The sequence below is a fragment of the Daphnia pulicaria genome, chromosome 3, assembly GCF_021234035.1.
Source record: "Daphnia pulicaria isolate SC F1-1A chromosome 3, SC_F0-13Bv2, whole genome shotgun sequence".
Lineage (NCBI taxonomy): Eukaryota > Metazoa > Arthropoda > Branchiopoda > Diplostraca > Daphniidae > Daphnia > Daphnia pulicaria.
In genome coordinates this window covers 12,247,963-12,261,882 of record NC_060915.1, presented here as the reverse complement: position 1 = coordinate 12,261,882, position 13,920 = coordinate 12,247,963, and the positions used below count along the sequence as shown (strand labels likewise).

The following is a 13,920-nucleotide window of genomic DNA, read 5'->3' as shown; positions in this document are numbered from 1 at the left end:
AAGCAATTGTCATGTAAGCCCCAAGTTAATGTGTGGCAGTAACTTGCTGTATGCACAATGTAAATTCATCTTTTCTTTTGAGCTGGTTTGATGCAAGTCAGCGAACATCTCAGTTTCATCGACAGGATACTTATTTTGTGATACCATTATCGCTGTGTATGTATGTTACATATTCAAAAAGTGCACACCTTGCATTCGTGCAGTGTGCTACTTAGCCTACAAATCTTACATTCACTTGTTAATTAAAATCAAATGATTAGTTGCTGTTGCTGACCCACTAGCTCATTTCACTTATTGTATGGTTTCCATAAATATTTTTCATTACATGTTTTTCATTTCTGAGTGCAGATAATTAGCATCCTGTTTGATTGGAGAATCAACTGACGTCGGGTCATCTCTTCTTTAAATCCCTCTTGTCCTCGTCTTGTACACCCATGTGAGTGGTGTATTCACGTGGACGCTCTTTTTAATCTCTCGCCTGCCTACGTATTCAACATTTCTGCGGATGTAGCATTTAGGATGCCTGGCCGTATTTCCCAAGTTCCAAGGAAGGAAAGTTTCTCCTCTTTTTTCGCTTTTTAGGGGGTTGATTATCGTGATATCATTCCCCAACTACTGGTTCTTATGCAACTTGCATATAATTGCATATAATGCTCAACTTCCATTGGCAGAGAAATATTGAGAATCAACTAATGTTTACGAGTATTAATTTAGTGATTCAACTTCCTTTGAATAGTTCTTTATCACTTCTTTCAAAGTACAGTTTAATTATTAATTTGCTATTATTCATTGCAGTTTACGGTGAGATTATGGAGATCGTGCTGCTACTTTTGCATGGGTTCCAACCGCAGCTGGATTTCCCCTGCTATTACATCAATAACCAGGACAGTACACTTTCAATTGTCTCAGTCAGATTCTGAGAGAATATCTAGTTTAGCTATGTACTTGTAATTATCACATTCACATGAGACTTCATTCTTCAATAGTAATTGAATTTTTCAAGTAGGATTAACAGCCAGTTGAAGTCTTAGCTTCTATTGTTTAGTTTTAAAATTGTTGGATTTCATCAATGACAGTTCTTTCTTTCTACCATGTATTTAGTTATGGATTCTGTAAAGGGAAATGGGTGTACACAAGATAGGTTGATACAGAAAGAATATTTTGATCAGTGGAGAGTAAATAGGGCTAATGAATTTGTATTTAAATCTTGTATGAGTCATCTAGTTATATGTACATCTTGTTTCAACAATTCTATGAGATAAAGATTTCAGAATATTTGGGTTAACTATTGAAAACAACATAAAGTGCATTAATTATTTGTCTTTTTCAGGCAGCATTTCCATTGATTCTTAGGATTAATTCATTTAATTTTGGTTATAGGTTTATTGTTTATGTTCCCGTAGTTGTAGCCTATGCTGAGTGAAAGATCTTTTTGCATCAAGTTAAACTGGCTTTTCCTTGGTGCTGGTGTCATGCTACCGAAGTGGTGTGATACTTAACTATGCCTGTGCTGTTCAATGTGCAGTGGTTTTGCAGCTTGTTTCCAGTTGAGAGATGGAGCTGATACAGGATTGAAGAAAAATAACTGAAGTAGCTGTGCTGGTGTTCTCCTTAAATTGCTGTGCCACAGGAGTTGCAGATAGTGTTTGGTTCCTCATATAAGTTTATTTAAAGAGTCTGGAGATGATCAGTCACTTCTGCCTATAACTTGTGTAAAACTTCAAAGTTTTAAGAAATATACAAGTGAAGTGCTAAACATGATTTTATTTTAAATTATAAGACACAGCAAACAAAAAACTTTAAAAGGAATTGCTTTATTGTCCCACCTCCACCCACAATTCCACCACATTTTACAATCACATACATACACATAATCAACCCGTTGGCTGCGACGCCATACAACCCGTAGGTTGTTTTTCTACTACTCTACGCGCCACGTCTGAAGGATCCATGACCAAAGTGGGACTTGCCATTGCTGACAAGTCCGGGCTGACACGGTGACAGGAGAAGATGGAATGCACGCCTCTAGAATCCATCACCGTATTGACAAGGGGGAATTCCCTATGGTGCACTGCCTAACGGGGCCTTTCGGCGAATCTGGGGCTGGTGCGACTGTCCGACCCCGCGGCATGTAAACCACGAGACCGAACAGCGCGGCCCGTGCTAAGGAGCTAGGGGAGAACAAAGGCGTGGCATCCAACGGGTTAACTAACACAAACGAAAACATATTACCAACAACAAATGATTGTCCGCGCTGACATTTTGGAGATACCGGAGATGTTTTGGGACTCCATCTTCTCGACGTTTCCTCTGCATTACCTGAATAAAGAAAAAACAATTCTTATTTATTGACATGCCAATAAAAGTTACATAATACAGATAGAAATAATAATCAGGTTTTTTAGCTCAAAGATTTAAAGTTGCAATTTTTTAAATTTAAAATCAAGCTTGCAATATCTAGAACTGTAAACAGAACAAAGCTCACTTGCTAGTTTTTTGAAAATTTTCCGGAAGTATACCGGAAGTAACCACAGCGCCTCAACCATTGAGCTGTCGTCAAATAAAACCACATATTCGTGATATCCATGAAATTTGGGGTCGATTAGATGTGATTCAAACGAAATCCAAAATTTGGCCAAAATCGAGAATTTTCCTGAACTATAGTTCAGGAAAATTCTCAAAACCGGAAGTACGAATACGCTAAAAAGATAACATGAACTTTACCACAAATTTGACGAGGATTACGAATATGTGGTTCTTTTGCTCCTCGAATGAATATTTACTGAACTACTGACTGAAATGAGAAAACCGGAAGTAAAAAAAAAAACACATTATTTAAAAATCTAACAAGTGAGCTTTGTTGGTGGAATAGTTATCGTCAGTTTTCCCTAAAAATTTTCTATACAACAGCTGCCGATAAATGTTTAAAGAGATTTTAAAGTAACTGAAATTGACTGTTTTGACAGCTGAAAAGCCATCGAGCGTTAGAAAAAAAAACGTCCAAGTAACACTGCGTTTGCGCGCAAGTAGGGCCTGATTTCGGAATTATTACAGACACAAGTAAAATTAGAATAGATAATCTACGAAAATAAGTAAATTGTCGGGTACCTGGGCATAATCCCGTCCGTGGTGAGTGACTGCAGGTGTGTAACAGCGGCACGGAAGCGAACACTGAAGTGTTTCAACTCGACAGTGAAGTAAGACAAGTTTTTTGTGTACGAAGCGATGAAGCAGAAGCTGGATGAGCTTACGTCGGGAAGATAAGGATGGAGCAGAACGTTGGTCATGGACAAAAGCCAGCGTTGGCTCAAGAATCTCCGTGCTAGGACCACACGATTCCACAAAGAAACTGCGTGCTCTGTAAAAAAAATGTTTAACATAATGAAAATATAAAAATGAGTATCTTTACCTTTTCTAAGAAGCACGCTGAAAAGTTCATGATGACAAAACCGTAAAAATGGAATTCACAGCAACTAACAGCATTAATCCACATGTTGAGATAAATTTCCTGATGCTAAAGAAAGTGTCATGAAGTATTGCAGTAGCGTGGTGATAGGTGGTTCATTTCACACTCTTCATGTCACTGAAACTCTATGTGAAAATAATGGGACAAGTAAATTCTCTACATTATTTACAAATTTACACAAATTTGCCTATAAGAAATAAAACTCTACCTATCTCTTAGCTGGGTTGCCTTCTAAACCAAAGTAAAAACAGCCATAACAACATGCTCATAGCAACATGGTGTTGCAGGGTACACCACCAAAATTGCCAGATTCAGAAAAGATCCTAGGGTTAATAAGCAAGAATTCCTATGTTATATGAACATCTGAATTGTAGTGGTTTGGTAGCAGTAATGGGGAAACACCTTATCTCGGCACATTTGTATTCCACTATATGTGTGCTTCAAATATGAGTTTTAGGTTTTTGACAGCATGAGGATCTAATGGATGGAAATTGACTGAGCGCTAAGTCAACTTGTTGGATGACTGACAGTATGCATCTAGAATTTGAAGAAATAAGTTGGTACAGTATAAAAATAAGAAAACTAGATAAAGATAAACCTACATAAGATACGAAGTTCAATTTGGTATTTGAAATCACAGGAATAAGTGTAAATTAGCAACAATTTGTTTCACTCATTTCGCCTCGTTTCACCATGAAAAACAACATCGGCGACACTGGCGACATCTAGTAATTAGTTTTGAATCTTAAGTTGGTTGCACAGTCAGTCAGTCACAGACTGACATGACATTACATTACACGTCGTAATCGTAACTTTCATAAGTTAACTTAAAAAGTTTAACAACGGAGATCGGATAACAATTTAAGTGTTTTAAGTAATAGATAAAAGTCTTTAGCTTAAAACTCTTACTGCATTATTGACTAAATGCTTTCAGATAATTTCAGCTGAAGTTTTCATGACTCATGTACCTGGCCAACTAGGTGCTCTTTAAAATAGAAAAGAAATGGTTTAATCCAAAAATGCATGCTCACAATCTATGTCTTCTGAAGCAAAATCATTTGTGTTGCAGGTTAGTTATTTTACCAAAAATATTTTGAATTACTGTGATGTGTCTAAAATCCAGACCCCACCAACTTATACCTTCCAATTCTTCAAACCCCACAAACATACACCTACCAAACTCTAAATTTATACCCTAACCAATGTTAAACCATAACGATGTAATATCTGTAATAAATAAAAATATTATCTAAACCAATAATTACTAATTTTTTCAATGCTCAAAAAATTTATTAAACAGAACGTCCGGTTCAAGACGGTTTTTCTTCTGTACGAGTTTATACACATCCGTTATACCACCGCTGCGGCAATGAGACAAAAAGCGTTGGTTTAGTTTAGCCAGTTAAGCGGAAATCTGCGTCAGTCTTTGTAACTTGACCGACGGAAATTACCGCAAAAAATAAACCATAGCTATTTGTTTCATTGGGTAATGGATTCCTTGCTTTGTTCAACTCTCACATGCAGTTATAGGACATGTCTACGGCCCCCAGAGATAAGTATCTGGACCGAGAAGAAGGGGGAAGTACGAGGCAAGTTTTACTGTGGAGATGTAGTCATACTAGGCTTCCGGGTTAGATTCATGACCCTCCAAAAGTTTTCATCGGATCATGCGCCTTCCAAGTCCCCGTTCGACCAGAGCCCTCCCCTCCTCCTTGTTTCACAGCGGGTGAGTGACCACCGGCGGGCGTTGGTTAGTTAGGGAAACGGGACCGCAGAAAAGAAGGGAGCCCAGATATGCACTTGTCTACATCTAAATCATAAACTTCTTCAGTTATGTCCAATCATCTCGGTACGTCACAGAGACATCGACACAGGCATTACACACAAAGACTGAAAGACTTTGACAAACAACACATTACAGGATATGCCAGCACCACAGGCAGCATGAAACAGCTTGAACTGGAAATGGCTGCAAAACCACTGCATATTGAACAGCATCATACAGTTGAAAAACACCTTGCCACAGAGTCCTCAGAGAAAAAAAAAGCAAAAATAATGTTAATGAAGAAATATAATTTCATATGTAAAAGATATCTTGGCAATGGCATGGCATTGGCAAGTCAAGAATATCAATCTAATTACCATTTCAAGAAGTCTTCGTGCAGTTGTAGTTGGGTTACGCTTTCGCACTTCAGGATAACACCACCACTAAAGACTGATGCAGCAAGTACAGTTAAACTGAATCAAACCTTTCACCAGCTGGCTGCAACAAAACCATTAACGCGAAAGACAGCAATGAAGTTCAGATTTTGCGTGTTCTTAAATTCCTCCATATGTAAAGGGATCTCTAAACATAAACTAATAAAATGTATTACATTATTAAAGGGAAATTGATCAACAAAATTACTTTAATTTCATATTCAGTAAATTTAACGACATACAAACTAGAATTACCTGTTAAATTTCTTGATTGAAAATGTAGAACGACGCCGTAAATCCGCAATGCATTTGGAATACATTTTCACTCGGTGTCTCAGAAACAAATGGCGGAATTTTGTCCCCCTCACGAAGACACTCGCGTCAACCTAGAGTATGGAGGATATGATTTTAAATTTTTAGCCAAATTTTTTAATTTACTTGTCATACTAAACACGGGTCATGGACGTTCAGGGCCGCTTAAAAAACTACCCAGCTGGTTAAGTAAAATAAATTAAGTTTTGTTGAGCCCTTGATATGTTTAAAAGAACAAAACTAAAGATGACAAAGCGAAAATTAGTTAGTTCATCATTACATTCCCAAAAAAATATTAATATGGGATTTTAGACTAACAAGTGAATGAAAAAGGGATTCGGTTTTCCGAAGCGTTCAATGCAGATGCGAATCACATCCCAACCATTTTTCAGTTTACTTCAGAAATGTAGGTAATTAACACAAGTTTTAATTCCTCTAATAAGATCATCTCATTGTCCACTTTCGTGACAGGGAAAGAGCCACAAGTCTATTCTTCTTAGTGGGGAGTGAGCTAGGATTTATCTTTAGACATGGGAACAAAAATAAAAAGAATCCACCAAATGCCAACGATAACTGCTGAAATACCTTTCAGAAAGGTTTCTTAACTAATTATATCACATACCATCTTATATTTTGCAGTTATAAAAATAAACATTGGTAAAAATAACTACCTTGCAAACAGAAATTCCTGGTTATGAAAGACACAGCTTGCATTATTGGACTGGAACATTTCATCTCTATTGCCAACAGCACTTGGGCACACAAAAACTTCAGCTGCAGTTGTCTGAAAACATTTTGTCAACAATGCAAGAAGAAATATTAGCTGAATGTTTTGTTATCTGTTAATTAAAAAAGTAAAACCATTTAAGGTTTATCTCAGCCAACATTATTTAAGAATCAAGACCAATAACATCTCTCATGAAGAAATCTGCTTTACATTAGAGGCTTTTATTATCTTATGGAAAAATGCAATAACCCGATAGACAGCTACTCTTATACTAATTGTGCTAATAACCATGACACATAATACAAATTACCATTTACCAAAAAGCTGAGAATTGTAATCACCATCACAGGAAATATCAATTCAACAATGAACATGCCAGACGGCCACCATTTTGAATAATTTGCAATGAAATTGAGGAGGAATGGGCAGGGTTGCATGAAAATGAACAAGGTAGATCTAAAAAATAATTTTTTTAAAATAAATAAATTTTTGGTAAATCAATTGGAATAATTGTATAAATTAACAAGAATTTGAGGCCTCAACCACAGGAGTGCTGGATAACGAAAGAGGGGGAATTGACAACGAGCAGTTGAACACCCATAGAACGTCGAAAGAGTTTTTATCTTTCCTTTTTAGGTTTGAGAAAGTGAAGCGCAGTTCATGAAAAGGAAAAAAAATAGAGAAGAGACAGATAATTGAAACGAATGGCAAAAGAGACGCAATAAAAGAGCGAACTCTTGATCTATGGACAGCTTATGTATATCGACGAGAAATGTAAATGTACGCAGGAAAACCACACACGCACCAAAATGCTAATTCTGCATGATTAGCCACAACGAAAACGGGCGAAGTCTCTCTTTAATGTCGAACAAACTAGTTACTCTGGTATTTCTGCTTCAAATTTTAATAGATTTTGTTTGACCACACTCGGACTCGGACAGTGACAGAACGTATGCATATGTCAAACATGTAATGTGCATTCGTTTGTAAGATCCGGTAAGATCACTGAGCAGTGGCATTGATAACCACCATATGCCACCGGGGAAAGCTCAATTCTCACAACAGGGGAAGTTGATAAAAAAATATTGATGCTCCGAACGGGAAAGAAAACCCTGCACTCCAAATCTTGTTAATGGGTTGCATCATTAGCTCAGATGCGAGTGGCGTTGAAATTCGATGGTAAAATAAATGGTAAAATAAATGGTAAAAAGAGTAATTACCTGATAATGTTTTTTTCTTCCCCCCTTCCCCCAAACTTGTATCAAATGCATTAAACCTGTCAATATTTCAGTGTTCAATATTTCATCTGCTAAATTGGGGTTTTGTTACTAGTCGTTATCAATTTCTTGTACATCAATAGACAGCAATTGTTAAATATGCGTAACAAGGTAGTAAGCGAATAATCCCATTAGATATGTTCTGGTTTAAGATTAAATTCTCATTAATCATTTCGTCAAAATTGCCTGACATTGTACATTGGTAAAACTTGAAAATTTGAGCCACAAATAAACCTTGTCTCAAGAGCGTCAAATAACAAAAGAGGGAAATAATACAAACAGCAAATCTAACATTGAAAAGGGCCCAGTGTCTAATCGAGCGTTGGCGATGTAGAATTGTACTTTCCATCCGCACGGAATGTTTGCTTCCTCTGTCACTCCATCCAAAACATGAAGCTAGAGAATAAAAAATAAAAAAAGCAATTAAATACAAATCAAAAGATTCTAAACACCGACTAGAACATAAGATACCGCCTCTTGAACGTGTCATAAAGTGATGTTGAAGCTTCCGCATAAAACGTGATTCAAAACATAATTGCAACTTTCGAAGTGATGCGAAAAGAATAGGCTCTGTTGCGTGCAATTTTGCAAAGGGTCGAAGTCCTGTATTCAGACCTGCGAGGGGGTCGGAAAAGTCGAAAATTATAAGAGGCAACAACTGCTGAAACACAAAGGCAAACTCAAAAATATAATAATAATGTCGTTGAACCTGTAGGTGCGATTCGCGTTGACAAATGGGTGTCCTTCGCGCGATAAACCTCGTCGAGTTTCATATTTTTACTTCACGTGCCGACCACCTGTGGAAATACGCACCGTGGGCATTGTCGATCGGTATGAAACTGTGCGGGTTCCAGCCTGTATAAAACTAAACACGTCGTTAACGAAAAGGTCACACAGAAAGTCGATCATTCTATTAAGCACAGTCATTAGGATAAGACAGATAAATCTTTAGCTTTAGACATGGATCTGCTTAGTGCAAGGTTGTACGCAATGATAATTCTTTTGGTAACGCACGCTCATGCTGGACAAACTGAAGAGAAACAGCTGGAACTTCTAAGTGAAAACTACGTAAGTGGCATCATTTTTTTCTCTTTTCAACTGATATTTTGTAGTGCTGTTAACTTCAGCCTTCACCCATTAGGTTAAAATGCAAGAAATGTTTAAAGAGCAAGCCACCCAATTGGAAGAGCTGAAGATTAGAGTTCAACAACAGGAGTCGGTTATTAATTCCATGCAGAGAGACAAGTCGATTGAAATGGACTACAAGTCAGCCGGAATTATCAATGCTACCCTTAGGCAAGGGACATCAAGAATTCCGCGATCCTGTGCGGATTTGAAAAATTTGGGTCACACTTTCAACGGAATCTATTCCATCGTCGGCGCTAAATTTATGGAAACCGTTTTCTGTGACTTTTGCAAAACACCAAGCGATCCCGGTAAGAATCTTACCTCTTCTATATATTTTTCATAGTTATTTTAAATTTCTGTTGACTACTCAAAAGGTTTCCAGACGTGGATAGGATTTGATGATGTGAAATCATCACCCACATACTTCACGGTGCAGAGATTTCAAAACTTTCGCCAACAAGATGTTCCCATTCCGTGCGATGTCGAACTTCTGAATGTGGGAGGGGCTATGAATGCACAGACGGGAAAATTCACAGCTCCGCGAGCGGGAACCTATTTCTTCTCCTTTGTCGGATGGGCCTACTTTTCACCATCTACTTCCCAGGTCAACATCAACGTAGGACTGTTTCTGAACGGGAACAGCATCGGCCGAGGTCACGCTGATGAAATGACCAACAATTTGCAAATTGGTGATCAATACGAAACGTTCACTCTTCAATCAACTCTCAATCTGCAAGCGGGAAATCAAATCTGGTTACAGATGTTCGGCTCGTCATCTGGCGCGCTTCTGACTGGCAGTTACGTCACTACCTTCACTGGGTTGTTGCTGCAAGAGGAAATTTCCCAATCTGTCAAAGTGTGACAGAGACAAAACACAATCAATGTAAACTGCAATACAATTTGAGAAAGAAACATAAAACGATTGGGATCATGTAATGCATTAAGTATGACGATGAGTTAAAAACTCAAGTCTAAAAATCTAAGAATAACTGAGATCTTATATTGCAGAGACAATTCATGATTTTTTCAATGCACGCGGATTGAGTTAATTGAATGAATCAAGTGACGAGATAATTTGGGATCTGAAAAAAGGTAGAGAACGAGCCCAATAAGAGGTTTGACATCGCTAATTTGGCCACTGAGGGAACTCTAGAGACTAATTAAGTTAATACATTGGTGAAAAATTGAATAATTTGGTGAGACCTCAACCGAATGAGTTAAAACAGAATCGTTAAGAATTAAAACTTTCGGCAGGATTTCAACTGGTTTTTACATATTCCCATAATCTGACCACACTTCTATTTGGGAAATTCTATTGGCTGTGGAAACTAGCAACGCATATCAAAATCCAACACGCACCTGTCGATTTGGTCAGCAACTGAATAAACAAAAGAAGGAATACACAGATCCCAATCGATGTTTTCTATTAACAGGATATCGCATAACTCAGATGCAAATGTTTGAACTCTTTAAAATCAATTTCCCAACTCTATTAGTGCAGTGTAGAATGCCATTCTCATACACACTGCAAAATGGCGATGTAAAAACAACAGTGTCTACTTTCGTCATCGTTCCCCTTTGAAAAGAAACATGAATATTAAAAAAAAAAAAAACGTATTCAATGAAAAGAGAAGTAAACGCCTTTGATCAATATAAAATTCGGCGAATTACTCATACAAAAAAACACAAAGCCGAACAATTAGTAAACATCTGGCAAAAAAATCCATCCCAATATGACTTAATAAATGAAACCACTTTTAGCCGTAAAGACAGGCCAAAGTACAAACGTAAAATATTCAATCAAGCAATCAAACTATATGGAACTGGGTGGATTAAACGCGGCGTCACTCAATTTGCTGGTTTTAAGCTGAAAGAAGAAAATTTGCTATCAGTCAAATTTTCGATTTGGGTTGATGTGACAAATTAAAGGGAAATTGCAATATCATTAAAAGGTTGGGTTCGTCGCATCCGCCTAATGCGTTTAACAGGATAAAAAATAAACAAAAAAGTTTTAACTGATAAGGTGCTGCAACCATGTTGCTGGTTTCGATAAAACCCCGGAAGTACAATCGTTAGACTAGGCAACTTATTCTTTTGTCAAATAACGTGTGACACATTTAATTCATGTTGAATTTTTGATACGTACAGTCAACAGAATGGTTTGTAAAAAGACACCCTGGGCGACAACACGCATGAAATGATTAAAAAGAAAATTATTTCCTATCGTCGTGAGAACAAGGCGAAAGGGAAAACTACTGCCGGGCTTCTAAGAATATCGTAAAAAATACCAGAGGAATTATTTGTTTTAATTAAAAGACGCTACCTCATATTCTTTATCAATTGCTTGAATTGTAGCAACACACATCATTTTTAAAGTATGCGTAACAAGGCAGTAAGCGAATAATCCCATCAGATATGTTCTGGCGACGTTGATAAGATTAAATTCTATCATTACGTCAAAACTGCCTGAAATTGTACATCTGTCAAGCTTCAAATTTTTGGGCCAAAAAAAAATAAACCTTGTCCCAAGAGCGTCAAATAATAAATGAGGGAAATAACAAAAACAGCAAATCTAACCTTGAAAAGAGCCCTGTGTCTAATCGAGCGTTGGCGATGCAGAATTGTACTTTCCATCCGCATGGAATGTTTGCTTCCTCTGTCAATCCACCCAAAACATGGAGCTAGTAAATAAAAAAAGAAAGAAAAAGCAATTAAATACAAATCAAAAGATTCTAAACACCAACTAGAATGAGATCCCGCAATTTGAACGTGCCACAAAGTGATGATGAGGCTTCCGCATAAACCATGACTCAAAACATAATCGCAACTTTCAAAGTGATGCGAAAAGAATAATAGGCTACGTTGCGTGCAATTTTGCAAGGGGCCGAAGTCCCGTTCAGACCTGCGAGGGGGCCGGAAAAGCCAAATGAGCTTTATTTTTTCAAGGTGGAAGAGGTTCAGCTTCAAGCGATTATTGTTAAAGAAAACAGAGCCTTATTTTAATGATTGTTTACGATGTCTGACGTCTGTTGCAAAAATTGGCGAACGCCAAAGGCAAGGGCAAGTACACTTTCGATGCCGCAACCAAACAAGACACAAAGAGCTAGTTCTGCTGGTCATGTAACGGTAAAATGCCTCCGCATTCAGATGATGAGCAGGCATCTATAAAGACTGTGTTCCCAGGACTTTCGTTAGTTGAAACGCAGAGTTCTTTTCGATAGCACGAGACGAAAGAGACTCAACATGAAAGTTTTGGTAAGTTTGATTCAATTAAAAATGTGTTTCACTTATTAATTTTACAGAGTTTTAGTAAAAGATACGCTGTTCTTACGTCATTTCCACAGGTAGTTTTGGCCTTTGTTCTGACATTGGTCTGTGTCGCCTGTACTCAGTTACCGGATGGATGGAACTACAATCTGTTTTTCATTTCTTTCTTTTCTCTTGTTCGTTCCCTTCCATTGGGGCTCGAGGAACACACACGGAAACTTGCAACGTATCCAGACAGACTTAAAGTTAAATGTAAAAGGAAGGAAACGGAAAATCTCCAGCTTCTCACCTCATCAGAATCGACCGGTGTGCTAGTTGATGACGTGATTGTCCCATGAACGTGACAAATGAGAAATTGTTATTGGTACAGCTGAGTGACTGTAGATTCATCAGTGCATCTTCTGACTGTGATTTCAACCCGAACTGCATGGGGTTCCGTTTAGTACGCCAGATCCATTCTGAAAACCGAGTAACTGAAAAACAAACAAAAATTAGTCTCAAGTTTCGTTTGGATAGAAATATTGGCGACAAAAGTGGCTTGGGAATACTCTGACCATAATTGACGGAACAATTTCAGGGGGGAAGAAAAAGATATCCTAACCCATCTAAGTCTGAAAAATGATAATTATTTTGTTCCTAAATCTTTTCAGAAATTCTTAACTGCATCGGGTCATCTGAACTGTTTTCCCCGGACGTCATAAAGAATCTCATTTTCAAACAATTAAATAATACAAACAATATCAATACTATGTTACAATTTTTCAGATTACACTTCTTCCTGTTCATCTAACCTTTTGTGGATTCGTTACTTCTAGTTACCAACTTATCCTGATTAACAGTCTTCCTTCAGTTTTGTTGCCCTAAACATCAGTCACCAGCTAATTGGTTGTAAAAAGTGTTTGAGATTCTATGAAAGCAATGGAAGTAAAAACTCAATTGTGTCCTGACAGTTGAATTAATTAAAAATAAATTACCTTTTGGCTCTAACACAACTTTGAGGTATTATTTCAACTCATTTTCATTTAGACTAAAGGATAGAAAACCTGTTTTAAGGAGAGATTGGTGTACATTATATGGCAAAACAAATAAGGCTAATAAAAGCAAAACCAAAAAAGAACCTGAAGCTGTCACCATATTGAGTCAAGGGCCATCCATCCTTTTCACGTGATTAATGACTTAATGTTATGGGTAGCGTGCAAATTGTTCATTGCTGCAAATGCATGTTTCATAAATCTTTCGCCTCACAGCTAGAGGAAGGGATAACACGAACTTTACAATGCTAAAAATTTAATAAAAATACAGCAAAAACAGGTAGGAAACCCACTTATCCAACAGATGAGTCAGTATTCCATCGCATACCCATCACAACACTAGAGCTTTCCTTAGCAAAATCTGCGACACTGTGTTTTAGCTAACACTTAAGACTTAATAGATGAAAAGTTGAAATATTGAACAATAAATAAAACGGCAGTAAGCCAGTAATTGAAATCCACTGTACCAGACTTCCTGTACCACCTTCCTGTACCAGACTGAGCTGAGAGAGG

At 37.4% G+C, this 13,920-nt stretch overlaps 1 protein-coding gene and 3 long non-coding RNA genes across 10 annotated transcripts; 2 read left to right on the top strand and 2 right to left on the bottom strand.

Moving 5' to 3' along the window:
* Positions 1–559: 559 nt before the first annotated feature.
* Positions 560–1,756, top strand: LOC124328654. Its single transcript, XR_006916424.1, has 2 exons — positions 560–702; positions 796–1,756. It is a non-coding gene; the product is annotated as an uncharacterized LOC124328654 (long non-coding RNA).
* Positions 1,757–2,289: 533 nt separating this feature from the next.
* On the bottom strand, positions 2,290–4,210 carry LOC124328614. Its single transcript, XR_006916360.1, has 6 exons — positions 4,069–4,210; positions 3,869–4,003; positions 3,675–3,789; positions 3,410–3,591; positions 3,109–3,358; positions 2,290–2,319 (listed from the first exon to the last, which is right to left on the bottom strand). It is a non-coding gene; the product is annotated as an uncharacterized LOC124328614 (long non-coding RNA).
* Positions 4,211–5,209: 999 nt separating this feature from the next.
* LOC124328615 lies at positions 5,210–13,904 on the bottom strand. Of its 7 annotated transcripts, XR_006916362.1 has the most exons (15): positions 13,701–13,904; positions 13,495–13,623; positions 13,351–13,419; positions 13,168–13,283; positions 12,666–12,834; positions 12,441–12,594; positions 11,687–11,790; positions 8,691–8,846; positions 8,453–8,596; positions 8,274–8,377; positions 7,022–7,160; positions 6,649–6,761; positions 5,921–6,051; positions 5,609–5,824; positions 5,210–5,496 (listed from the first exon to the last, which is right to left on the bottom strand). It is a non-coding gene; the product is annotated as an uncharacterized LOC124328615 (long non-coding RNA). The 7 variants fall into 7 exon arrangements; XR_006916363.1 differs by lacking the exon at positions 12,441–12,594 and having other exon boundaries at positions 12,666–12,849; XR_006916361.1 differs by lacking the exon at positions 12,441–12,594.
* On the top strand, positions 8,855–10,028 carry LOC124328559. Its single transcript, XM_046787401.1, has 3 exons — positions 8,855–9,049; positions 9,123–9,417; positions 9,484–10,028. The coding sequence occupies exons 1-3, from the start codon at positions 8,942–8,944 to the stop codon at positions 9,969–9,971; spliced, it is 891 nt and encodes a 296-aa protein (XP_046643357.1). The 5' UTR covers positions 8,855–8,941; the 3' UTR covers positions 9,972–10,028.
* Positions 13,905–13,920: the final 16 nt, after the last annotated feature.

What these genes read in the sequence shown, in the direction of transcription:
- LOC124328559 (XM_046787401.1), top strand. Translation starts at nt 8,942, where the DNA reads ATGGATCTGCTTAGTGCAAGGTTGTACGCAATGATAATTCTTTTGGTA. An exon ending in AACTTCTAAGTGAAAACTAC is followed by an intron (nt 9,050 to 9,122) that starts GTAAGTGGCATC and finishes TTCACCCATTAG; the next exon opens with GTTAAAATGCAAGAAATGTT. An exon ending in CAAAACACCAAGCGATCCCG is followed by an intron (nt 9,418 to 9,483) that starts GTAAGAATCTTA and finishes ACTACTCAAAAG; the next exon opens with GTTTCCAGACGTGGATAGGA.